A 27,085-nucleotide genomic window follows, 5' to 3' on the forward strand; every position below is an offset into this window, starting at 1 on the left:
CGGCATTTTCTGGTTTTTTTTTTTTTGCTTTCAGCACCATCACTATAGAGACATATAAATGGCTCTGATACCTCTGTGTTAGTTGGCTGAAAGTGCTGGACATACTCTCAAAACAGACAGCACTTTTAGCTGGCATTTTGAAATAGGGAACAATAGGCCTTGAAAAGGTTCAGCAATGACATTTTCATATTTGTGGGTATGTTTATGTACAAGTGTGTGTGCTTGCACTTGTAAAACTGTTAGTGTGGCATTCAGAATTGGATTGAGGGCTCTGGTGGGACATTATGACATCACTGGCATGCATACAGTAAACACAATAGACACCCAGTGACGGACCTAAACATCTGAGGGAAATCCACACATTTTCACATTATACATTTAGAGTATACATAATAGTCTTTAATAATTACATTGCAAAAAGGGAAGGGTAGGAATATTAACAAAATTAAAAATAATAATAATTTAATTTAGCTAAAAGAAAAAAGTGTGACTTTTCAGAGAATATATTTTGATATTATTTTACATTTGTAAATAGTTTTTCTTGCTTTATGTACAAACAATTTAGTTATTTTTTTGCTAATGACTCCTAAGTAAGTACATCTTGTTCCGTGGTTGTTTAGGAATTTTGCTGGAAAACAAGACAAAAATAGAGAGTAAAAATGCTTTGCAGTGTCATTCAGATTAAACCAAATTATAACTCGGCCACCCTCTGGAAGGTTTGCATTTTTAGAATATAATAAAATTTACTTTAGCAGTTTTACTTTTGAGAACATCCCCAAAGGAAGTTTTGGACAAATTTAATTAACAAATGAGTTTATTTTCTAGCCAAGGTTTAGCTTACAAACATGGTTACAAACAGGAACAGGTAGAGATTACAAGAATTTTATTAAATGACATCCCCTGTTGCCATAAAGTTCTGAAACGTATTGTCTTATGTTTGCATGTGTAAACATACCGTCAGCAGCTATCAGGTCATTAACCATTATGTTAGATAGCCAGAGGTCTGAATAAGTCATATTTTACTGTAATATTTGTTGTCCTATCAAAATGACTAATCTCAGCTCTCTTTTTCTTATTCTTTTTAATGAACCGCGGTTCCAGTGTCAATGCATCTTTGTAAAGAAGAACTACAATACTGTGACAGTTTGTACAAAATGCATGTATTTTTGGCTGCACTAATTTAAAGGTCAACATTCAGACAGTGGGATTTAGGGCTGATTTATAATCGTGTTCTGGTTGTTTTGTAATTGCTTGTGAAAAAACAAAGTGGTTTAATTAGTTTAACCTTCTGATAAGCATTATCTCTCTCCCTGTGGCCAATATTCTTAATTTTGTTGTCAGTGATTTTAGGATCATGTCCTTTATAAATGGTTTTGTAGGTAGGGCTAATGCAACCATTATGATTTCTGTTGCTCATACTTAGGGTTACATGAAATAATAATGTTTTATTAAACATTTAGCAAATTATTTTGGCTTGGGATGGTAAGCAATCACTTAAACAACCACTAACAACCTGGCAATCACATAGCAACCACTCAGAACAGCATAGCGACCACTTAGAATACGTTAGCGACCACTCAGAACACCTTAACTACCTCTCAGAACACTCTGGCAATCTCCTACCAACCTCTAAGAACACCCTAGTGACCACTCAGAACACTGTAGCTTCTACTCAGAACACCCTGGTAAGCACAGCAACCACTAAGCATGCCCTAGCAACCACTTAGAACACCCTGGGAACCACATAGCAACCACTCAAATCATCCTAACGTCGACTTAGAATACCTTAGCACCACTCAGAACACCCTGGCAGTCACATAGCAACCACTCAGATTACCCTAACAACCACTTAGAATACCTTAGCGACCACTCAGAACACCCTGGCAATCTCATGGCAACCATTAAGAACACCTTTGCGACCACTCTGAACACCCTGGCAATCACAGCAACACTAAGAACACCCTAGCTACCACTCAGAACACATAGCAATCATTCAGAACACCCTAACGTCCACTCAAAATACCTTAGGGACCACTCAGAACACCATAATGACCCCTTAGAACAGCCTCACTTACAACACCCAAGTGACCACCCAGAACACCTTAGCGACCACTCAGAACACCTTATCTACCACTTAGAACACCCTGGCATTCACAGCAACCACTAAGAACACCCTGGCAATCACAGCAACCACTTAGAACATCCTGGCAGACACATAGCAACCACTCAGAACACCCTACCGACCACTTAGAATACCTTAGCTACCACTCAGAACACTGTGGGAATCACATAGCAACCAATCAGAACAGCTTAGTGACCACTCAGAACACCCTAGATACCAATCAGAACACCCTAGTGACCACTCATAACACCCTAGCTACAACTCAGAACACCCTGGGAATCACATAGCAACCACTCAGAACACCCTACCAACCACTTAGAATACCTTAGCTACCACTCAGAATGCCCTGGGAATCACATAGCAACCAATCAGAACACCTTAGTGACCACTCAGAACACCCTAGATACCACTCAGAACACCCTGGGAATCACATAGCAACCAATCAGAACACCCTGGTGACCACTCAGAACACCCTGGGAATCATATAGCAATCACACCGACCACCCTATCGTCCACTCAAAATACCTTAGCGACCACTCAGAACACCCTAGTGACCCGCCTAAAACACCCTGACAATCACGTAATTACCACTCAGAACAACTTATCTACCACTCAAATCACCCCAGCTATCACTCAGAACACCCTGGCAGTCACATAGCAACCACTAAAAATATCTTAACGACCACTCAGAACACCCTAGTGACCCCCCAAAACACCCAGACAATCACATAATGACCACTCAGAACACCTTACCCACCACTCAGAACACCCTAGATATCACTTCGAACACCCTGGCAGTCACATAGCAACCACTGAAAATATCTTAACGACCACTCAGAACACCCTAGTGACCCCCCAAAACACCCAGACAATCACATAATGACCACTCAGAACACCTTACCCACCACTCAAAACACCCCAGATATCACTCCAAACACCCTGGCAGTCACATAGCAACCACTGAAAATATCTTAGCGACCACTCAGAACACCCTAGTGACCCCCTAAAACACATTGACAATCACAAAATGACCATTCAACACCCTAGTGACCCTCCCTAAAGCACCCTGACAATCACGTAATGACCACTCAGAACAACTTAGCTACAACTCGGATCACCCCAGCTAACACCCAGAACACCCTGGCAGTCACATAGCAACCACTGAAAATATCTTAGCGACCACTCAGAACATCCTAGTGACCCCCCCCCAAAAAAAAACACCCTGACAATCACATAATGACCAATCAGAACACCTTACCTACAGTACCACTCAAAACACCCCAGATATCACTCAGAACACCCTGGCAGTCACATAGCAACCACTAAAAATATCTTAACGACCACTCAGAACACCCTAGTGACCCCCAAAACACCCAGACAATCACATAATGACCACTCAGAACAACTTAGCTACAACTCGGATCACCCCAGCTATCACCCAGAACACCCTGGCAGTCACATAGCAACCACTGAAAATATCTTAGCGACCACTCAGAACATCCTAGTGACCCCCCCAAAACACCCTGACAATCACATAATGACCAATCAGAACACCTTACCTACAGTACTACTCAAAACACCCCAGATATCACTCAGACCACCCTGGTAATCACGTTTCAACCACTTAGAACAACATGGAGACCACTCAGATCACTATAGTGACCCCCCCAAACACCCTGGGTATCACGTAATGACCACTCAGAACACCTTGCCTACCACTCAGAACACCCCAGATATCACTCAGAACACCCTAGTAATCACATAGGAACCGCTCAGAACACCATAGCAACTACTCAGATCACCCTAGTGACCCACCAAAACACCCTGGGAATCACGTAATGACCACTCCACCTTAGCTACCACACAGAACACCTTGGCAATCACATAGCAACCGCTCAGAACACCATAGCAACCATTTAGAACACCCTAGGTAACACTCAGAACACCCTGACAGTCACATAGCAACCACTCAGAACGCCTTAGCGACCACTCAGACCACCCTGGTAATGCATTTCAACCACTCAGAACACCAGTGAGACCACTCAGAACATGCTGGCATTCGCATAACACCCTAGCGACCAGAACACTCTGCCAATTACTTAGCAACCACTAAGAGCATTATATTACTATTAGCTTTGCTCATTGACAATATAAAAAATGGAAATGTTTTAAGTGTTCATTTAAGTTCTACAAAGTTCCTGGTTCTTGTGTCAATGTTCTGGTTTTGATTCCCACGAAACACACAAATAAATGACATGAATGACTTACACTGTATTTTAAAGCATCTGCCAAATGCAAATGTTCAAGCCTGAGAAGGTTTTTTTAGAACACCCTATGGGTTGTTTGTGAGTATATATTTCTCTAACGGGCTGGACTGTTTGCCAACTTTTGACAATATTTGGCTTCAATCCCACAGGGTTTTTTGTGGCCAAAATAATACTGTGGTTTCATAGGGCTGCAAGACAACCGCCATTGGGAGATGCTCGGTAGGCCAAACAGGAGACCAAATAGGACATAAACTACCCTAATAGGACGGCTGTTTACACACATATCTCCTTTAGACCGCCTTATCACCCCTAAGCTGCTGTTAATACAAAACAAACTATCATAAGCTGAATCATTTCAGCCTGTACTCGCCACTGTCTTCCTATCTCTCTGCTGCAGACTCTAGATGGGTTAGCTTGGTTAAAAGGCTGTGACGTGCACACTGACATATTACAAATGATGTTGGTGTAATTTATAGTCTCTGTTTCCTTGGAAATGTCACACTGGCTCTTCTGTTGTTCACATTTACCTGCTGGTGCACTGTTGCTCTCTTTACCCATCGAGGATGTGCCTCTATTTGTCATGTAGGTGTCGCCGCTCAGCAGCTAATGAGACTATACGAGCTGTCCTTTATTAACACATATACAGTAAATCACCCAGACTCAAACGAATGTATATGGCCCACCTTCACAGAAACAGGTGCGATAATACAGAATCAAGATTCAGAAATGTAAAACACAGGCATATGTGCACAATCAAGACATATGTTTACATGCAGCTGTTTGGGAAAACATATTTTAGAGAAAGATATAAACAGACAGATGTTTTCAGCTAGTGGAGCATTGCGTTAGCAACACAAAGGTCATGGGTTCGAACCCCAGGGGAAACAAATAATGTAAAACAAATGTTTGATTTGAATCCACTGTTAACCGGGAAAAGTATATGCAAGCATTTACAATGTTATTAGCCTGAGGTTGACACCTTAACACTAAATTGTGTTACTGTATAGCTCAGTGGTTGATCATAGTATTAGCAGCTCAAAAGGCCATTCATTTTATTTAAAAAAAATGTTGTACTTTGTAATGCCATGTAAGTTACTTTTTTACTTTTCGCATGCAGGAGAATGTAGTATGTAGCCCAGGAGATGCATTGCATTTTGTTGCAATGCGCATGCGTCGATCTGTGTACACGTACAAGTCAAATAAACTATGCTTTGCAAGGCTGTGCATTTGACCGTTCGTGTAAACGTGAAAACAGACTATACTTTTAAAGGGACACTCCCCTTTTTTGAAAATATTCTCATTTTCCAGCTCCCCTAGAGTTAAACGTTTGATTTTTACCGTTTTGGAATCCATTCAGACGATCTCCGGGTCTGGCGGTACCACTTTTAGCATAGCTTAGCATAATTCATTGAATCTTTTTTGCCTCGAGTGACAATTGAAAAACTTGACTTTTGGATATACTTCTGCACTAATTGAGTCAACTTTTCTTTCATTTAGGAACGCAAAATAAATATTTCTATTTCCACTTGTGGCAAAAAAATCTTGAGGTCGGCAACCTTCTTTCATTGTGGATTTGTTCAGGCTGAGTGCTTCACTTTTTTAGCGTTTTGGAATCCATTCAGCCGATCTCTGGGTCTGGCGGTACCGCTTTTAGCATAGCTTGGCATAATCCATTGAATCTGATTCGACCATTAGCATCACGCTAAAAAATAACCAAAGAGTGTTGACATTTTCCTATTTAAAACTTAACTCGTCTGTAGTTACATTGTGTACTAAGGCCGACAACAAATTAAAAGTTGCGATTTTCTAGGCAGATAAGGCTATGAACTATCATTCTGGCGTAATAATCAAGTTCTTTGCTGCCGTAACATGGCTGCAGGAGGCGCAATCATATTACGCAGTGCCCGAAAATAGTCCCCCGTTATTGAAAGCTACCAATGGGAATATATCAGTGCGCCTGCTGCAGCCATGCCACGTCAGCAAAGTCCCCGATTACCACGCCAGGTTATTCTTTAGCGCGACGCCAATGGTCTAATTAGATTCAATGGATTATGCTAAGCTATGCTAAAAGTGGTACTGCCAGACCCGGAGATCGGCTGAATGGTTTCCAAAACTGTAAAAAAAAACAAATGTGTAACTCTAGGGGAACTGGGAAAATGAGCATATTTAAAAAAAAAATTGCAGTGTCCTTTATGGCTTAAGGAAGCATCTGCCAAATGCATAAATGTAAAGATTATTAAATATCTTTAGCCCTCTTTATTTCCATCAGCATTTAATAGTAAATCAATCATGTGCCACATCACTTGATTTAATGGCTGTATCCTGCTATAGTTATGTGCACAAATTCTCATCATATGCCTGGGAAAGTAACAAGTTTGAAAGGACAGTGTGAGCAAAAATATTTGCTGGATTTGTGGCTTGTTTACCTTTATGCGAGCTAATACGCTGCAGATTGAAACCACAAAGCCGACGTTAAGAGAGAAAATCCAGCATGGCTTTTGATCTGGGTGACATCAAGGGGAGTAGAATCTCTAAGACTCTTAGCCCCGCCCACTCTAGAGTTTCAGCCAATGGGAGCGGGTTTGGATGAGAGTGCATGAGAGAGAGAGAGAAAGAGTAGAGGAGATGGTAGAGCGGCATTCATTGCTTGTGTGTAGGGAGCGGTCAATTTCTCACGCTGCTGCAGTCCGCGAGCATCCTCCAAAAGTGAGATTTTTGTATTCTTTCTTTTATTCGTTCTATCATTAATCTTTCACTTCATCATCAAGCCTCTCCTTTTGTATGTTTTTCTGCTGTGTTGCTGCTTGCTTTCCATTCAAGTGTGTTTGTGAGCACGTGTGTGTGTTTGCCAGTAGTGTGAGGTTGTGGGATTCAGTTCAGTTGCATGCGTTAAAATGCAAATAATGTTCAAACTGCAAGCGATTTTGACACATTTTTGCCTCGAGTGACAATTGAAAAACTTGACTGTTGGATATACTTCTGCACCAATTGAGACAACTTTTCTTTCATTTAGGAATGCAAAATAATTTTTTTTACTGATATTTCCAAAAAATCGGTCGGTAGCGTTCTTTCATTGTGGATTTGTTCAGGCTGAGTGCTTCACTTTGTTTTTGGCTCTCTGTGTTATCCATGTCTGGGCTATGCACCACTCCAAGACTCTTTCTGTCTCCCTTTCTCTCTTTACTGTACATCTTTTTCTGCATATCAAAATCTTGCTTGCTTAGCAAGAGGTTGCTTTTTATTCTTCAGTCTTTAACATTGAGGCCATCAGAGGTAGAGCAAGAGTTGCCTGAGGTTGAAGTGATTTGAATGCCTGTAACACTTTAGTGGAAGAAATATGGATATATTTGCAAGCGCACGTTTCTTTAAAACTTGCTTTGTGCTGCACTTTGCTGATTGTATCATCACTGTAATTGTTGTTCTCCATTGCCCGCAGCACAGTGACAAAATGTACTTGTCACTTGACCTTTGAGTTTAATGCAAGGACAGGCTGAGTGCTTAAAGATTCTCACACCCATATAAAATATGCATAACTCATGCTTTTTTAGTTTGAGATAAATTGAGATAAAAATGTATCATCATCATCATGCACAGGTTGAGCCCAATAGTCTTGCTGAGCGCTCAGATTGAGTGAGCATTATGTTCATGTGCTAGTCTCAGCAGCAGATGTAGTTGTATGCTGATACAGGGCTGAGGTGTGCAGCACCCTTAACTGCAATGCTGTGCACTGGATTACCATGTGTGTGCATTGTGAAGAGAGCAAATCTTTGAATTAAAGGGATAGTTCACCCAAAAATAAAAAATTGGTCATCATTTACTCACCCTCATGTTGTTTTAAACCTGTATGAGTTCTTTAATTTTGAAGAACACAAAAGAAGATATTTTGATAAGTGATGGTAAGCACACAGCTGCCGTAACCATTGACTTCCATAGTAGGAAAAACAAATATTATGGAAGTATTGTAATAAATGTTAAAGAAGATTTTTGATAAATGATGGTAAGCACACTGTTGACTGTACCCATTGGATTTCATCGTATTTGTTTTTCCTACTATGAAAGTCAATGGTTACAATCAGCTGTGTGCTTATACCAACATTTATCAAAATATCTTCTTTTGTGTTCATCAGATAAAAGAAGTTCAAACAGTTTTTGAACAACCCGAGAAAGAGAAAATTATGACAGAATTTTCATTTTGGGTGAACTATCCCTTTAAGGCTTGTTAGTCTTGTTTCAGACGTTTATGAGGTCAAAATAATTTCACATGTCCAGATTTTTTGTTTTTTTAATATTATGGAGATGATGAGATTCCACAACTAATTATCATTGGTTTACTTGGTTGGATTTGATCCAGGGTGCGAATTACAAGGTTGTGGGTGGTCTTATCCTTCTACTTAAAAGGTACCCCCTGACCCCCATCCCAAATAAGGTACTGTATGTTGTTATTTTAACAGTTGTATTGGATACATTACACAAAGTGTTTAACAGCATTTTTAAAGCAACACTCCTTTTTTTATGCTAATTTCCCTGCTCCCCTAGAGTTAAACATTTGATTTTTACCATTTTGGAATCCATTAAGCCGATCTCCGGGTCTGGCGGTACCACTTTTAGCATAGCTTAGCATAATCCATTGAATCTGATTAGACCATTAGCATCGCACTCAAAAATAACCAAAGAGCTTCGATATTTTTCCTATTTAAAACTTGACTCTTCTGTACAGTAGTTCCTTTGTGTATTAGACAGATGGAAAATTAAAAGTTGCGATTTTCTAGGCCGATATGGCTAGGAACTATACTCTCATTCTGGCGTAATAATCAAGGACTTTGCTGCCTTATACGCAGTGCCTGAAAATAGTCCTCTGCTATTGAAAGTAACCAAGGGAACTTATTTCGGGCACTGCGTAATATCACTAAGCCTGCTGCAGCCGTGTTACAGCAGCAAAGTCCTTGATTATTACGCCAGAATGAGAGTATAGTTCTTAGCCATATCTGCCTTGAAAATCACAACTTTTAATTTTCCGTCGTTCTTAGTACACGATGTAACTACAGAAGAGTCAAGTTTTAAATAGGAAAAATATCGAAACTCATTGGATATTGTTGAGCACGATGCTAATGGTCTAATCAGATTCAATGGATTATGCTAAGCTATGCTAAAAGTGTACCGCCAGACCCGGAGATCAACTGAATGGGTTCTAAAAATGGTAAAAATCAAATCAAATCTTTAACTCTAGGGAAGCTGAAAAAAGGTTAAACTTTCAAAAAAAGAGGAGTGTCCCTTTAAATAATGAAAAGTTAGGTTGCAAGTTTAAGCTTGTGTTTTATTCACTGTAAGAGGTCTACAAATTTGAGTTAGTGCCGATAGGACTAAAACACACTTTGATGCAAACAAACCTGAACAGATGTCTTAAAAACAGTGAAATCTGGGTGCAGATTTTAGCATTATGGTGGGGATAAGACAAAAATAGTTTAGTGTGGTCGGCAAAGGATAATTTGTTTTTTAAACCATGTCCAGATGTAATCTGCAGACATTTCTGTGCTGCTGTCGCATCAAATTTGTATAATAAAATAAAATGTACTAAACTGAGCTGAGTCGTACCGCATGATAGTCTTATGAATAGCTGAAAACATTATTAAATTAGACAGAATATTTCATGAAGACATGTAAGAGGCAGGGAACTTAATATCTCTCTCTCTCTTTCTCTCTCTCTCTCTCTCTGCAATAAGTCAACACAGTTACAGTAGCAGGGCAGCCTTTCAGCTGGGTTGCCTATATCGATCTGACCTGTCGTCTCATACACTAAGCCACTACAGTACCACATCCTTAATGGAGGACAGCATTTCCCAAAGAGCCCTGCTTATTGATTCTATGGTTTTAAACAGTTTTTTCTCGCAAAAAATTGTTAACATTTGCTCGGTTGTGTTTGTTTTTACAGAGTACGGGCGTTTCGAGGCCAAAATTCATGACTTACGAGAGCAGATGATGAACCACAGCATGAGCTCCGGATCCGGGTCCCTAAGAACCAATCAGAAACGCTCCCTCTATGTCAGGTAAGGACTTTCTCAGAAAACGCCGCGCTTTCTCATATACTAATTCATTCGCTGTGTTTTTGCCAACACAGATGGGACTCTGAAATGCCAACATTTCCCCGAACATGAAATTATGCGATGAGCTGTTTCTCTAAGTGCAGTTCTCGGTCTTGTTGCGTGGCACTAATGTTGAATTTATGTGAACATGACCCTGGTCTCTCAAGGCTACGGGATGTGTTTCTAGCCCGGGGCGAGATGTTTATTACACACGCAAACACTTTAGGGGTTTGGGTGTGAACCAACAAGAGTTCAATTCTGACTTCAAAACAGTCAGAATTCATCAGCGTCCCCTCTGCTCTCCCTCCAGACACACACACACAGTAAGAGGTTTATACTGTCTTTGATGCTAGATCAGCGAGGAGTGGAATATCATATACAGTATTTACTGTACTTACTAATATACAAGCAAAAGGCCTAAAAATCTTTATATATTCCTAATGTAAGTTCCTCATGAGCTGGCAGCTGTAGATCGCTGATTTGGCTTTAGCTGGAAAGTTTCGACAGTACTGACGCACCTGTGGTTATCCATAGCTCTCCAGTCAGCAATCACGCTCACATACAGTACACCTTCTCTCCTCCTGATGTACATCATGCTCAGTATCTCCTTCTCACCTGCGGTGTAATGCCGTAGGCTTCCTCTGTGGGTGCCGGATAATTGTATTGTGCCATTGACAGTCATCTGGACCGTAGAGCCGGATGTTGGACCGGTTTGCAGAGCGTGGTTGCAACCGGAAATCAGACCTTGTAGGGAGTCATACATTTACTGAAGAACACAATGCACAAACATTCTTTAAAACTTAAAAATGTACCAAAACTTAATAAATTGACTTCTCTGTTAGATATACTAAACGCATGTAGATTTCTACAGTTGAGAAAGAAGATAAATTGTGGTTTGAAAAATAATGCTGCAGTCTTCGCAAACTTCTGTTCAGTCTGTAGATGGCAAACAAGATTTATGACTAAACCATAATTTCCAGGTTGTCTCCGCTGAGCAATGAGATGCATTAGAGTTCTGATGTGATGAATTCAGAGGCATGTTTCTGTAAATAGAAAGTCCATTTATAAGCAATGCATGCACAATATTCACAGACTGATAGTATCGAATGAGTCATTTATTGAGTGATTTTCTTCAATCGGCCGTGTCTCTGTCACAACAAATCAACATCACAGTGTCTCTAAAGCCGAAGTGTACAGATGCATGCATCGCATATTTACATCCTAAATAAAAGTCTCACTGCAGTAGCATTAGCATGTTACCATAACAACACACATCTTCCATGTGTGTGATTGTGAAGAAGATTCAGATTTGTCTCACTCATTATGCATGAAAAGTTCAGTGTATTGCAGTGCAGATGAAAATCGCAATGTCTGGTTTGATTTTATTCTCTTTCTGTGTTAGTAAGAAGTTGATAATGATAGTAACAGGACAAAAACATTTTTTTAAGACAAAGGTTTCAACAATCCCAAAAAAGTATTAATCTTACCCCGCATACTGTATCCCACCCATATACGAGACTGCAGATCCACACATCCCTGTGCCGCCCAACCTTACTCTTAGGGGCTTTTAAATATTACATATATCCACAAAGAGCGGATGTGTCACATTATCTGCACCAGTTCCTGCTAGTCTGCGCGCCGTGCATGTAACGTAATGCTTTTTCCCATGACATGCTGATGGCTTCAGCTTTTATCTTGAAAACGCTACACTCATTTTGCTGAGGACAGAGGCAGCTCTCACTTTTCACAATTTATCTTTTGCACATACTATTTGCTGTAGTGGAAAAACGTTGGCCCTTCACTACCCGTGGATGTACCCGATTCTGCTGAGCACTGGGTTTTACACATATACATGTTGTTACTGTTGCTATTACACACTGTACACACACACACAGATTTAGCCATGCTTCAGTAGTACTGCAAGACCGACACAATCAATATTAAACCAAAGATTTTGTCCTTCAGTTGGTGTGCATTTCCTCTTTTAGTATTAGGGTCATTCTGTAATACTGGTGGCGTCTGAAAATGCAATGCACTTATAATTGTATTTAGGTTATACTATAATAACTGTAAAATTTATTTTGATGAACGGGCATAAATCTAAAATGGCATGGTAGCACAGCTGATATTTGGAAATCTTTGGTTATTTCTTATTACTGTACAAAATAATAATAATATATTTTTTTTATTTACTTGAATTATTTAACCATAACATGCATATTTGTTTAAGCCTTTAATCAGTTGAAATATACAAATATATGATTCTAAGGTTTTCTAAAATAGCTTTGCAAATTTATTTTGACTTTTTACCATTTGAAAGCACATGAGCATCTGCTATCCCAATGGCCCAATGATTTGTATGCTCGTCTTCTTTATTTATTTATACACCATTCCGGATTCCATCTATGGCTGTATTCATGGCGAGAAACGGTTAATTTGATATCTCCAATTTTCCGTACTTGCATGTTTTGGCCATTTTTTCTAACTGTAAACTGCCAGAAAAACAAAAATGGTTCCTAGCTAGCTATCAATGGGGCAGTACCCATTCAAAAAGTACAGATACACATTTGCAACTAAAGAGTTCATATTTGTCACTATTTGGTACCAAAGAGTGCATATTAGTACCTCTTTGATAAATATTGTTACCGCAAAGGTACATATTTGTGCAAATTCATACATATTAGGACCTTGTTTAAGGGGTACTGTCCCTGTGTATTATCTAAATTTTTTATGAATTATTGTTATTAAATAGTGAAAAAGATCACAAAAATGAGGGTTTACAGGCCGGACTCAAATTTCCATTACCTGCACTTTAACTCTTTATATTACCTGAATGCTCAAACTGATCAGGTGATCAAAAATAAGTTTTATTTGTTATGTTAAGGGCCACAGTGAGCATCACTCAATATGTCATTTGACAGCAAAGTTGAGTGTTTGTCTGCAGACTGTACTGGCACATGCTGTTTTGGGGATGTTTGTGAGAAGCATCATCGCGGTAATGATGCCATGGAGGATTGAATTCACCGTAATGGCCTCAAGATCTGCCAGCAAACACATATAAAAAAACGTTATTTATCTGCACTGTACTTAGCTTGCGGTTTCCATAACAACCCCAGTGTCTTTTTAGGCCGATGATTGCTTTTCCCTAAGGCATGTGTGCTAAAGTGTGTGTGAGAGACTTTTAAATTGAAGTTTTGATTTTTATTAAAGATGAATGATTGTTTGTAAGAACAGTGGAGATCATTTCTTAGGTATGTACTTTCCGTAATGGATCCACAATTGCGACTTTGAATTATTAACTTAAATGACCTTGGCAGTAATTCACTAAGCACATATCGCTGTAATACAACATTACAAACATCACAAGATGTTCAGGAGCAATTTAACTCTTAAAATGTAGCTATTTAGTGCATTTGTTTTTACAATGCATGGTTATAAAATTACATCTGTTTTATCCATTATTTTTGTCATCAGGTATCTGTTCACAGCAATGCAGTATGGCCAGCCTGCATTTTTCTTATTCATTGATTTCATGTCCTTGGGATGGTATTGATCACGACCAGAGTATGAGGAACAAATTGTTTCATGTTATTTTGGTTCATGCTCTTAAGAAATATTGAAGGCAGTAAATGCAACATCTAAGCAACAAAGTTTCCACTAAGGGAAAATGGCAGTGCTGTACAGCCCCATTAAAGTCCATTATTCAATCCTAGTGATGCACCCTCGTAAAAATGTTACCATTTTATTCTACCAGTACCTTTAGAAAGACAAGGCTTAGCCAAACTAAAAATAAACTCTTATATATGCTTAGATTATCTAAGTTAGATATAATATATACAAATCCAACTGATGGTTTAACTTAGGGTACCCTCACATTTGGCATTTGGCACACTTTGGTTGCCTTGTCCTCACTCCCTTGTAATGTTACGTTTGTGGCTTTTTATTTTGAGTCGTTTAGGACGCAGTGATACATAGTTGATCATTTGAAACAACCCATCATGGATTTGGCTTTCAGAGCCAGTGGAGAGGTGTCACCCACTGGAAGTGACATCATTCACTGGTTCCAACCCAGTTTTGTGTTGTCCAAATCTACATTTATTGCATCTACATCATAGACAACAAACAGATGTGTTGTCATGGCTACAAAGAGCAGTAGAAAACAGAGGTGATGTGAGCAAAGGACACTTTCTCTCCCATTGTCTCTCTCTCTACCTCCTCATCTCACACATTTATTCAGGAGAGCCTCTTGTTATCCGAGAGCTTTTATCAGGGCTGAATGTCCCAAGTGCTGTTTAGTGTTTGGTGTCATTGCAGCGTGATCAGTGTGTTCCGAAAAATTGGTTGAATATACATTTTTATTTACTGGCTATTTGGTTCGTAGATGTCCGAAGCGAATCTCCATGACTTGGGTGTATGTGTGTCTTAGCCTGTGTTTACGTTTTTCTCCAATTATTTTTTATTCTAGATCAGATTTTTTTTTAAATTATATTCTTGCATATGTTAATTCCTTTGCATTATGTTTTCCCTGCTGGTCTTGTAATGTCTGACTCTGAACCGGAACATAGATGAACAGGTTTAATTGTCATTATGGATGTTATCTTTAGTATTGTGTACTCAGTGCAACAGACCCCTAGGACAGTGGTTTTTAAACTGGGGGCCGCGAAATGGTGCCAGGGGGGCCCAAGTTTTATGACATTTTATGAAATACATTAATTTATCATGAATTCTGTGTAATTAAACCTAAAAAAAAATAAGGCTACTAACCAAAAGCACTACTTTTTTGTATAATTTAAAGTTTTTTAAATTAAAATTTAGAGTTTTAGAACAGTTTTTGTCACAAATTTTCTTTGAGGGGGCTGCGAAGGAATGCACCGTACACAAGGGGGGCCGCACGCTGAAAAACTTTGGGAACCACTGCCCTAGGAGACACCTGTGACAGCCTGTTTGTGTCTTTATGTGTGGATGTGTTTATTACATTGGCTTTTACCTTGTTTAAAGGATTATCCATTCTGCCCTGCAGGATGTAGTAGTTAACCCAAGCAGCCTGATCCGGTAGTTTTTTTTTTTTGTGGAGGCAGGGTAAAAGTAAAGTGAGAAAATGTATGCAAAAATAAAACAATTATGAAATATGAAAATCATCGCCTCTGAATTTTTTGTACGTTTTTCGTATTTATACGCACACTTGGTTCTCACGAAAACTTTCCGCCTAATTCACAACACGTGCGTACGACCGTACGTGTATTTGTTCTTATACTTGTTCTTACGTTAGGGAATTTGGTGTGTTTTACATGAGCGGCCGCATGCACAAGGTTGGTAATTTGTATAAAACATGGTCAAACCAGCTCCATATCAGGGCAGAAAGTTTTAGAACAGTTTGTCACCGAGGTAAAAAATCTAGACAAGAAATCCATGATGATATTTATTTAAAGTTCCATTTTGCTTTGCATTTTTTATTTGGGAGGAGCAAGCCATTGCTGTCCACCGACTGGAGTAACAGTAAATAAGTATTGAATGGGTTGACAAATATGCCATTTAATAAATATGTACAGAATAAATAAAACAGACAGGAGATCAAGTGATTGACGTTTGGACTTCTCATTACATTTACATTAACATTAGTCATTAAGCAGACGCTTTCATATAGAGATTTAAAAAGTGAGGAAGAAAAGTTTGACGATTTGTCATTACGTGCATCTTTATATGTGTAGGAAAAAGTAGGCTATAATAATGTATAATATAATGTATATAATAATAATATACATCATGTATAATAATATACAACACAGAAAATATTATAATATAAAATATAATAACGTAAATGTTATATATCAACATTATTATAAACATTATTATTATGGCCTAGTATTTGATTATAGCGTACGTGATTATTAGGTACCAGTGGTTTTAGGTTTTTTCTTGAATTTTTTGTGTACATTTAGAAGACATTTTGATATAGAAGTTTTTGTTGAATCACAATTTGTTTGTGAAAACATCCGTACGCACATCTCGCGCACAAATTTGTGCGTACGCACGCTTAGTGAATGAGACCCATTGTTTTTTTCTATTCAATATAAGAAATAATGGAGAAGCTATTAATACCTTAACAACAGTTAGTCATAATGAGAAATAAAGGCTATGAATGATGTGATTTTATCAGATTATTGCTGTTTCTATTTTTAAAGCGTTGTAAAGACGTCAGTGTGTCTGAACCCAGTAAAAACTTTGTAAAGAATGGTAATATAAACACACAAGTAGTTGAGTCTGATTAGACGGTTTAGATTTAAATTGACACATATAAGCAGAGATATTCTGTTCAGTCCGTCTTTGATCAGGTCTGAAATGTCTGCTCTTTAAATAGCACAGTCCTCGTTTGTGTCTCTTTTGAGGTTGAGTGTATGAATCACGGTTATTCTTGTAGCTTCGGTCTGTTTCTTAGGATGATTTCTTCAATGAGAATAATGAGAGATTTACTCTGTCGCCACAGAGTGATTCACCCATTCCAGACGGCAGGAGGGCATAGTAAACTGTGATAGGTTTTATAAGATCATCACATTTACGAAGAAATTCATAATTGAATTTAAAGGTTAAATCTCACCTCTAAAAAATGCTGGGTTATTTTCAACCCAGCGTTGGGTCAAAAAGGACGAATCTAGCCCATTGGGTTGTAATTTAAACTATGCTTGCTTGTTTCAAATTTAAATATAAACATTTTCTAAGTTTAGCCCTCTTCACATCGTGCTGTATTACCACCGTTGGGTGTGCATTATTTTCGAATAATTCAACGCCCGTCGTCAATTATTCCTTAAGTAAACTATTTGTATAGTTTTTTTAAGTGTTGCATTAATGTTACAAATCTATTAAACTGTTATTGTGCATGTGTGTGTTCACAGGGCGTTGTTTGACTACGAGAGGGCGAAGGACAGCGGTCTTCCCAGCCAGGGTCTGAGTTTCCGATATGGAGACATCCTTCACGTCATCAATGCCTCTGATGATGAATGGTGGCAGGCCAGGAGAGTGACTGCTGAAGGAGACAGTGAGGAGATGGGTGTCATTCCCAGCAAGAGGAGGTGAGAGCACACACCATAGTAGATCATATAGAGGCTGTTTACATTTGGCATTAATATGCGTTTTCATCGATCGGATCACAAGTGGACGACGTTAATGTCAGGTGTAAACAGTGTTCAAAACGTTTTGAGCTCGTCCACTTTCGACCACTTTCAACCACATCCAGAGGTAGTCGCAACCACTTTCGATCGGATATGCAGAACGCACATGTGGTTGTATGTGTTCGAACAGCCACACGCGACCGCCTTCTCTCCGCCCATTTATCTAATCTGAGGTACTATACACAAGTTTTACGTCTTTTCTGACTTCTGGCGTGAACAGACAGTGAACAGCGCTATTTTTAGCCTTTCATTGATAAAACTAAAGCGTCTGATCTCCGCAGTTTCATTTTGCAAGCGTGTGAAAGTTGCGCGATCCTATTTCATAAATTGCGCAAAAAATTCAGAGAAAGCTCTAACATATAGCATGTTTACTTGCTAAATAAGCAGCGGACTCCGATATAATATTAGTTTGCGTCCATATAAACTCATCATACTCCCACTCGCGTTTGAATGACTGCAGAGATGAATGACTCGCCCACCGTCTCACAGACCACCCCCTCACAGTATTTAGGACAGAAGCGGTCGAATGTGGACAAAAGAGACGGATTTAAATACCAGGTGTAAACGTAATATGTCTCTCTCGTCCACTTGTGATCTGATCGACGAAAACACATCTTAAATTACCAAGTGTAAACAGCCTCATACACTTCTATAGTATAAATGTGCACTCCAATAGGTGACTTACTCTAATAGCACAACCCACATTTAATTTCTGAGTTGCCTGACCTTATTAAAGGACAAGTTCGGTATTTTACACTTAAAGCCCTGTTTTCAGATTGTTCCTCCCTAAAATGCATTAAACTTTCGTTTGCAAAGACGTAAACTCACCGAGGGGTCAGGGGTGTTCACTGATATGCTCACACAAAAATCGCTGCAAAAGGGGCTTTAAGTGTAAAATACCGAACTTGTCCTTTAACTTCACATTTACAAGTTTAGTGAACCTTGTTGAGTTGAGATCAAAGTTGTGTGCTGTGCTTTGAGCAGAGTGTTTAACTTTGAAATGAACTTTTCAACAAAATTTGCTTGCTGGAGGGGCTTTTATAACCTTTATGAAGGCACAGTTTTTGTTAAAATACAATTTTATGTAAAATGCTTGAATAAATTAGCACAAATTCTCAAGTTGAATAATTATACTGAGAATGTATTACCCCTTTAGCCATAAAATGAAACCTCCCAGCCCCTATTAATTTTTGACCCTGCTTTCGACCCCTATTCAGACATCTTATGAACGTAAAGTACCAAAAACAACCTGATTACTTCTAAATGAATTAAACTAACACTGTTTTTGGTGCAATAACTAAGACCAACATTACTTCTAAACAACTAGAATTTGGGTGCGGGGGTATTTTTAAAGGCCACATATTATGCCCATTTTTACACAATGTAATATAAGTCTCAGGTGTGCTTTCAATGTGTCTGTGGAATTTAAGCTCATAATACCCCACAGATCATTTTTATAACATGTCCAAAATGACCTATTTGGTTGGCAAACAAAAAAGCGCTGTTTTGTACCTTTACATGCAAATGAGCTACAGCTCCTTACTCCATTACCAACCAGTAAGTGTTTTTGGTTAAAATGGATCCAATTTCTGTGTTACAGTCGGAGACAATAGTATATTTAGCCTCATTAGCGCTACAACGTGCGTACAAACACTAAAAATGCTTTCGGGTAAATTAACCAGTCAGTCAGTGGGTGGAGCTTTATCAGTGTGATGTCACATTCACTCATTCCCCGCCAGCCTTTTTTTTTTAAAGTTGCTTGCCACTATTTTTTATGATTTTCACAAAAGTTTCACAAAATGCCTTTCAGGAAAATTTTCTTCAAAAAATATATAAACATTCAAATATATCAAATGAAAGAACAGACCCTCTGCTTAAAAAAATATGGTAAAAAAACTGTTTTATATAGATATCAAAATATTTAGGGATGCACCGATACCACTTTTTTGGAATACGAGTACGAGTATGAGTACTTGCATTTCAGTACTTGCCGATACAGATACTGAGTACTTAAAGGAACACGCCCACACTTTGGGAATCAAGCTCATTCACAGCATCCTCCAGAGTTAGATAAGTGCACACACACCTCTCTCATCTCCGGGCGCGCTGCAACTCCGTCCGACGCAGCCCCCGCTAGCTTAGCTTAGCACAAAGACTGGAAATGCATGGCTCCAGCTAGTATACTGCTCCCAATAAGTGACAAAATAACGCGATCATTTTCCTATTTATGTGTTGTGATTTGTATAGTCAAACCGTGTACAAATAACAAGGTGATATGAGACACAGCGATCTTTTAACAGTATACATACTGAGAACTATATTCTCTGAAGACGAAGCACTGCCGCATGGGCGGAGTGATCTGCTCGCAGCACACGAGAAGCCCCTGGTGAGGAGCAGAGAGTTCGGTCAGAGTTGTGCAAATCACTCCGCCCATGCGGCAGTGCTTCGTCTTCAGAGAATATAGTTCTCAGTATGTATGGACTTATCTAACTCTGGGGGATACGGTGAATAAGCTAAATTCCCAAAATGTGGGCGTGTTCCTTTAATAAAAAAAACATGATTTAAATTTACAGGTAACAGCTTTAGTCATATAATTTAACAAAAAATCAAGGGACTAGTTTGGAATTAAGAACATTTATTTAAAATGAAAAGCATGTTGTATGCAACATATTACAAAATAAATAATTATAAAAAAATTAAACGGTGACAGTGCAACTATTTCAAGTATTTTTTTTTCAGTTTGTTGTAAACTCTGCCTCTTTGGACAACACAAGAGGCATTAAACCCTTACACGCCGCTTAAACATAGACGTTTCTCAGACAGTGGTATTGGGGGACTTTTAACGAGTACTTTAGAAAATGTGGTATCGAGGCCGATACCAGTATAGGTATCGATGCATCCCTAAAAATATTGGTATTTTTATTCAAAAAAATTTTTTTAGCAAAAAGCTGAAATAACTGCATTTTGGGAAGGAATGTTGTTAGAAATCGGATTCAGAATGATTCTCAAAACATACACAGAGTTTAAAATTAGTAAATATTTTTTTATAAATTGGCCATCTACTGGATAGTAGTACAGATTAACATAAAAAATCAACAGAAACACGTTTTCCATGCAAATGTTTTCTTTTAATAAACGAGATACTCGTCAATGGCGGTGAAAGAGTTAACAAGAGAATCAAAAAGGGCTTGTCTAATGAGACTGCTTTGTTTTTGTTAGGGATTAAAAAAGACGGAGAGGGGGGATTTTTTCTCCATTTATGGTTGTGTTCACACACTGCCAACACACATTCATGTCTAAACATCTTGTAAAAGTGGATAACAATGTGTCTACTCAAAGACACAATTTCTGAACAATGTGTTTGACTTTAACATCTAATGAATATTTATTTTATGACATTTTTTGTAATTCTGTTGTTAAGTCTGGATTGCACTGAAGCTGAAATGTGACTTCATCTTTTCTGGCAGGGTGGAGCGAAAAGAACGAGCTCGTCTAAAGACAGTCAAATTCAACGCAAAGCCCGGTAGCCTCGACTCTAAAGGGGTAAGCGCTGTTTGTTGAATAAAGCTTGTGTGAGATTGATCAGTGTCAGTGCCCTAAAATCCGCTCGCCCCACTTTTCACTTTTCAAACTTAATGACAGTTTATTACCAGTGCCTGTTTTTCCTCTTCAGTCTATCTGGTTTAATACAATATCTGTCCATCTCTTTCTCTTCAGTCTATCCTGACTGTCATGCCCTGTCATCATCAATTTATTTATTTCGTTCAAGTCAACTGTGTGTGAGAGAGAGAGACCTTCATTTGTCGCAGTGTAACAGCTGACTGTGAGCCTTAGTACTGCGGTAAAACAAACCCCAACAGGCAGCTTATACTGTATAGAGTAATAAGTCTGACATACTGTATACGTATTTCCTCTAATCTTTATGGGGTCTGATATAGATTCAACCGCAGTTATATGTATCATGTGCATCGAACAGGAAAGTGAATCAAGTTAAAGAATGTACTGTAGCGTGTATTTTTAGATCACCATATGAGTGCAGCGCCGTTCAGATTTTAAGTCTTGCGAGTCCCGCTAGTATCCATAGCAACATCACAGCCAAGCCTGCAGATTTCCGCATCATTTTTGTCTCTTGAAGATGGGAGGTAGGAGAGGGGTGGAGGGTGCTGGCACTGATGGACGACTTGAGGATTTGTTGTGTGGTTCGGTGTCGATGTTAAAATGCACCAGAATGTATATATTTCATTACAGTGTTTTAAAAATGGCTTGTTCATATGTGTTAATGTATGTATATGTTTATATTAGAGAGGTTTAGCACCATGAGTGTTTTTATCAGGGGTACAAATATGAGAATAGTGGCCTTTTTATTCATACACTACACTGATATATTTCAATAGACAGAAGCCACAAATATACCCAACATTAGAAATAACATGATGAAAGTCCAACAGTATAAAGAAATGTCATATTTCAAACCAAAATTCACAGAAAGTTAGATGGTATATTTTGCATAATAGAAATGAATTCACCTAGATTTAGGTTTGATGTTATTTTTGCAGTTTCCATTTAATTGACATTTCCTCTGAATCATTTTCTTTATGCATAATATAAGCATTTTTTTCTTTCAAATTTGGAGATGAAATATGATCTGGACATTCGCAGATTACAAAGTGCAAAATCACACCAGTCCCATTTCTGTTACCTCATTAACTTTTAGTCCCATTTATAGCCATAAACAGTTAAAGGAATAGTCTACTCATTTTCAATATTAAAATGTGTTATTGCCTTGGCTGGGAGTTGTTGGTGCATCCCTCTGTCATCTGTGTGCGTGCGGGTGGGCGCTGGAGTGCGCTGCGACGCTTCGGTGGCATTTGGCTTGGCCCCATTCATTCAATGGTGCCATTTGGAGATAAAGTTAGAAGTGACCAAACACATCAGCGTTTTTCCTATTTGGGACGAGTAGTTATACAAGCGAGTTTGGTGGTACAAAATAAAACGTGGCGCTTTTCTAGGCGGATTTAAAAGAGGAACTGTGTTTTATGGCGTGATAGCACTTTTGGGAGTGCTTCGACTCGGCGCAGTAACACCCTCCCTCTCCCATTATGAGAGTGAGAAGGGGAGCGGACTTTTCAGGTGAGTCGAAGTGCTCCCAAAAGTGCTGTTGCGCCATACAGTATGGTTCCTCTTTTGAATCCGCTTGGAAAAGCGCTGCGTTTTGTTTTGTACCACCAAACTTGCTCGTGTGGCTGCTCGTCTTGAGTGGGAGGAACGTTGATGTGTTTGGTCACTTCTGGCTTTGTCTCTGGATGGTGCCATTGAATGAATGGGGCTAGGCTGGATGCTGTCGGGGCGTCGCGGCGCGCTCCGGCGCTTGCGTGCGCGCGCACAGATGGTGGAGGGATGTGTCAACAATTCTTGGTTGGGGTAGTGACATATTTTGATGTTGAAAATGAGTAGACTATTCCTTTAACCTTAACATCACAGCACACAGCACAGATTTTGTGATCAGCATGGCTCTCCTGCATGCTTTGTGTTTTAATATGAATAAGTATTTGTCCAGTTTGCCTTTGCATGGCACTAAACCACCTTCAGCTTTTGTTTTTCATTGTTTACCTGTTGTCTGTGTTCGATCATATTGATCATGGTTTTAATTTGACTACATTTGAGCTTGTCTGAGAAAAGCTCAGGTGCCGTGGCGTCATTGACAGCAGGTTTTGGATCAGCCTTTCCTTTAAAAACAAAAATCTATTCACTATCATCCAAAATTTTCAGGCAAAAAACAATGAATCAGTATGAAGAAACATATTCGAAGCGGGCGATTCACGAATTTGATTCCGATGCCAGTCGAGCAATCCTGCCAATGAAAACAAAATGAGGCGAACAGATTGGATGCGTGATCATTTTGCTGTTTCCTGGCTGCTGTCCCTAACGCTCGGCCACCGGTCGCTGTGTTGTTTTGTCAGCATGATTGTGACGGCGTTCAGATCCCTTTGTTTGCTCCATGCTCTTTCTCCGCACAGTCATTCAGTGAAAAACGTAGAAAGAACTTCATCTTTTCACGCAAGTTCCCTTTCTACAAGAACAAGGATGCCGACGATCAAGACGAGAGCGACTTGGAACGTAAGTAGACACAAATGCATGCGCACTCACACACACGTAGGCGCACATGCACGCACATGCATCCTCGGGTGGGGCGAAAAAGGTTCAGGTGTGTGCAGGTAGCTTCAGGAAGTCTGTGTGTTTCGTCTCTGTTCTGCATCCTCCTTCTGCTGGCGTTACCGCCCGGCTATTGTCTCTTTCTTTCTCTTACTTTCTTTCTTCCTCTCTCTCTTTCGCTCTCTCTCACTTTGCCCCCTCGCCTCTCTGATCGGCTGTGTGGTGTAGGACATCTCTGGAATAGGGGAGGACGGGTATGGAGCAAAGACACCGAGTAAGTGTGTTAAGGATAAGACCCAATACCCTTCTCCCAAGCACAGTTTTTATTTTTCAGTTCAGGTTTGTTGCTTTCTGTTGCTTCTGTCAGAATGAGATCCGTCTGCATGTGAGGATTCAAATGTTTGTTTGTTCGTCTTAATATTTTTGATGAAATGTTGCATGAAAACAACCCAAGTTAGGAATTTATTGCAGGAGTGTGTATAAAAAAGTCTGTATGTTAAGACTTTGTTGTGGTGTTATTCTGGGTTAAATATCAGTTACCACTGAAAATAATTTTGACCTTGCGGTCAAACAATTACTTAATCTGACTGTAAAGGATTTTTTATTTTGGGTTAAACAGCTTTATCTCTGTCTTCCCTAATTTAATCTCATGCGTATGCTTTTACAAATCCATATCTTTCCAATATAACCGGCTTCAACTGTCAAAGTTTATAGTGAGGCCTTCATCATCATCTTCAGACCCCTTAAAGGATTAGTCCATTTTCTTAAAAAAAATCCAGATAATGTTGATAACTCAAAAATGTTGATGTCTTTCTTTGTTCAGTCGAGAAGAAACTATGTTTTTTGAGGAAAACATTCCAGGATTTTTCTCATTTTAATGGACTTCAATGGACCCCAACACTCAACAGTTCTAATGCAGCCCAAAATTGCAACTTCAAAGGACCCCAAACGATCCCAAACGAGGCATAAGGGTCCTATCTAGCGAAACGATATATAAAAAGTATGCACTTTTCACTCAACTTCTCTTCTTCCTCCGGTCGTGTGACGTGCCAGCGCGACCTCACGTAATTGCGTAATGACGTCGAAAGGTCATGTGTTACATATATGAAACGCACATTTGCGGCCTATTTTAAACAATAAACTGTCACTAAGACATTAATTGGTATCATTCAACATACAACAACGTCGGAACGGTCCTCTTTCTCCACACTTGTAAACACTGTTTTGCATACGTCATCCGTGACCTCTTGACGTGATGACGTATTACGTGAGGTCGCACTGGTGCGTCACACGACCGGAGGAAGACGAGAAGTTGTGGTTTAAAAGTGCATTTTTTTCTTGCCAAAAATGACAATCGTTTAGAAAAGACCCTTATGCCTCGTTTGAGCTCGTTTAAAGTCCTTTAAAACTGCAATTTTAAACTGCATTAAAACTGTTAAGTGTTGGGGTCCATTAAAGTCAATTAAAATGAAAAAAATCCTGGAATGTTTTTCTTAAAAAAACATAATTTCTTCTCGACTGAACAAAGAAAGACAACATTTTGGATGAAATGGTGGTGAGTAAATTATCTGGATTTTTTTTAAGAAAATGGACTTATCCTTAAAAACTAAGGCATACTGCTTCAAGAAAATGTATTTTGATGACTTCAGGTCAGTTTATTGGAGACACTGTAGACCACTGCCAAAACATTGAGCTGTCAGATTTTATAGTCATTTAAACGGTGGCAGGTTTCCAAATAGATTGTGAATTCAAAGGTCACTGTATATGGACGGACACGTCACTTGTATCTCTGTGTTTAGACTGATTCAGTTTTGTCACATAATTGTCACTTTGTATGATGCTGTACTGGACAGCCATAAAGTGCCATTATCAACATAATGAAAGATGGCATGTTTGTTCCCCCCATCCGGTAAACAGGATTTGTCTCTTTTATTAAAATTGTTTAGGAAATCGACTCACTTTTTAATGCATTAATGTTGTCACTTTTTAATTAGTTCAGTTTAGAACAGTGTAGATGTCCAGACCATAAAAAAGAAATTGACAGCATATTTTGCATGTTTAATTCAACAAAGAATGTCATTCTTCATTCCTCAGTTTGTAAAATTATCAAAACTCATGTTTACATGAATGCACTTACAAGTCGGTCAGACAATGCACTGAGCCTGTATATTTATTACAAATACACACTGCTTTATAAGATAAGTGCGATTATTACAAAATAAAGGCTTTATTATTTTCTGTGGTAATTGACAGCACAGTTTACAGTGGCGGCTCGTGACAGACTGCTCATCCGAGGGGCGCAAATTTAAAAAATGTGTTTGGAGTGTTGCTTGTGTTTTCAAAATATGTTTTCTGCGCGTCGAGTGATCCTATGTGCATCACGTGTTTTGTCAAAATAAAACCGTTTATGATAAAAGAGACGCTTACGTTCATAAATACACACAAGATACTCCCTTAACAGTAAACTCTGATTACGCATGAGATTATTCGAGTGAGCGTCTCTTTTATCATAAACCCTTTAGACGCGTCTGCAGCAGGCACTTATTTTGACAAGACACGTGATGCACAGGTTACCTCAACGCGCAGAACACATTTTTGGAAATTATGAACCACACACATAATGGCCTCCATGAACTTCGCATTGAGGGCCCTCAAAAAAAAACCTTTGACAGTTTATGAATAACTGTTATCTTTTAAAGGTGTAATGTGGGACTTTTAGAAGGATCTCTTGATAGAAATGCAATCTAATATACATAACAGTATTATCAGTGGTGTATAAAAACTTTACATAATGAACTATATTGTTTTTATTACCTTAGAAAGAGCCGTTTTTATCTACATATACCACGGGGGTCTTTTCATGGAAGTCGCCAGCATGTTTCTACAGTAGCCCATAAAAGGACAAACTTTATATATATATTACCGTGAGTGACCGCAGGCACCCGCTCATTTTGGATTGACCCGCGCATCACTACGTTGTCTCAGACAATGACGTTTGTCCTGTGGCAGCTACCGTATGTGTTTCGAAATTGAAGGGTGAGCTGTGGACTGAGCTTCTCACTAATAGATGTCACTAAAACCCCACACTGTACCTTTAATAGATTACACACAGATACCAACGTCAGCATTTACTTATGTTTTATTTTTGCATTGTCCTTTTTTGAATTTAGTAAAAAATATTTCTGAAAGGTGTAGAGTGTATTTTTTTGGATGCACAAAAATATTGATTGTTTTCTAATTGGTCTCCTAAACACTTCTCTTACACTGCAAAAAAATGATTTTCAAGAAAAAAGTTCT

General features: G+C 38.9%; 1 protein-coding gene across 39 annotated transcripts in view; it reads left to right on the forward strand.

The window, feature by feature from the left end:
- Window positions 1–27,085, forward strand: part of dlg2 (discs, large homolog 2 (Drosophila)) — a 277,202-nt gene that overhangs the window by 236,242 nt on the left and 13,875 nt on the right. For 31 of the 39 annotated variants that reach the window (XM_073874328.1, XM_073874330.1, XM_073874341.1 and 28 more), the window contains 4 exons: window positions 10,319–10,433; window positions 17,360–17,536; window positions 21,103–21,178; window positions 23,653–23,752. In XM_073874328.1, coding sequence (XP_073730429.1) covers window positions 10,319–10,433; window positions 17,360–17,536; window positions 21,103–21,178; window positions 23,653–23,752 — 468 coding nt within the window. Of the gene's footprint in view, window positions 1–6,983; window positions 7,096–10,318; window positions 10,438–17,359; window positions 17,537–21,102; window positions 21,179–23,652; window positions 23,753–24,016; window positions 24,063–27,085 lie in introns of those variants that run through there. The other 8 variants (XM_073874334.1, XM_073874339.1, XM_073874349.1 and 5 more) reach the window with 4 other exon arrangements.

This window comes from Misgurnus anguillicaudatus, chromosome 12 (genome assembly GCF_027580225.2).
Source record: "Misgurnus anguillicaudatus chromosome 12, ASM2758022v2, whole genome shotgun sequence".
NCBI classification, from domain to species: Eukaryota; Metazoa; Chordata; class Actinopteri; order Cypriniformes; family Cobitidae; genus Misgurnus; species Misgurnus anguillicaudatus.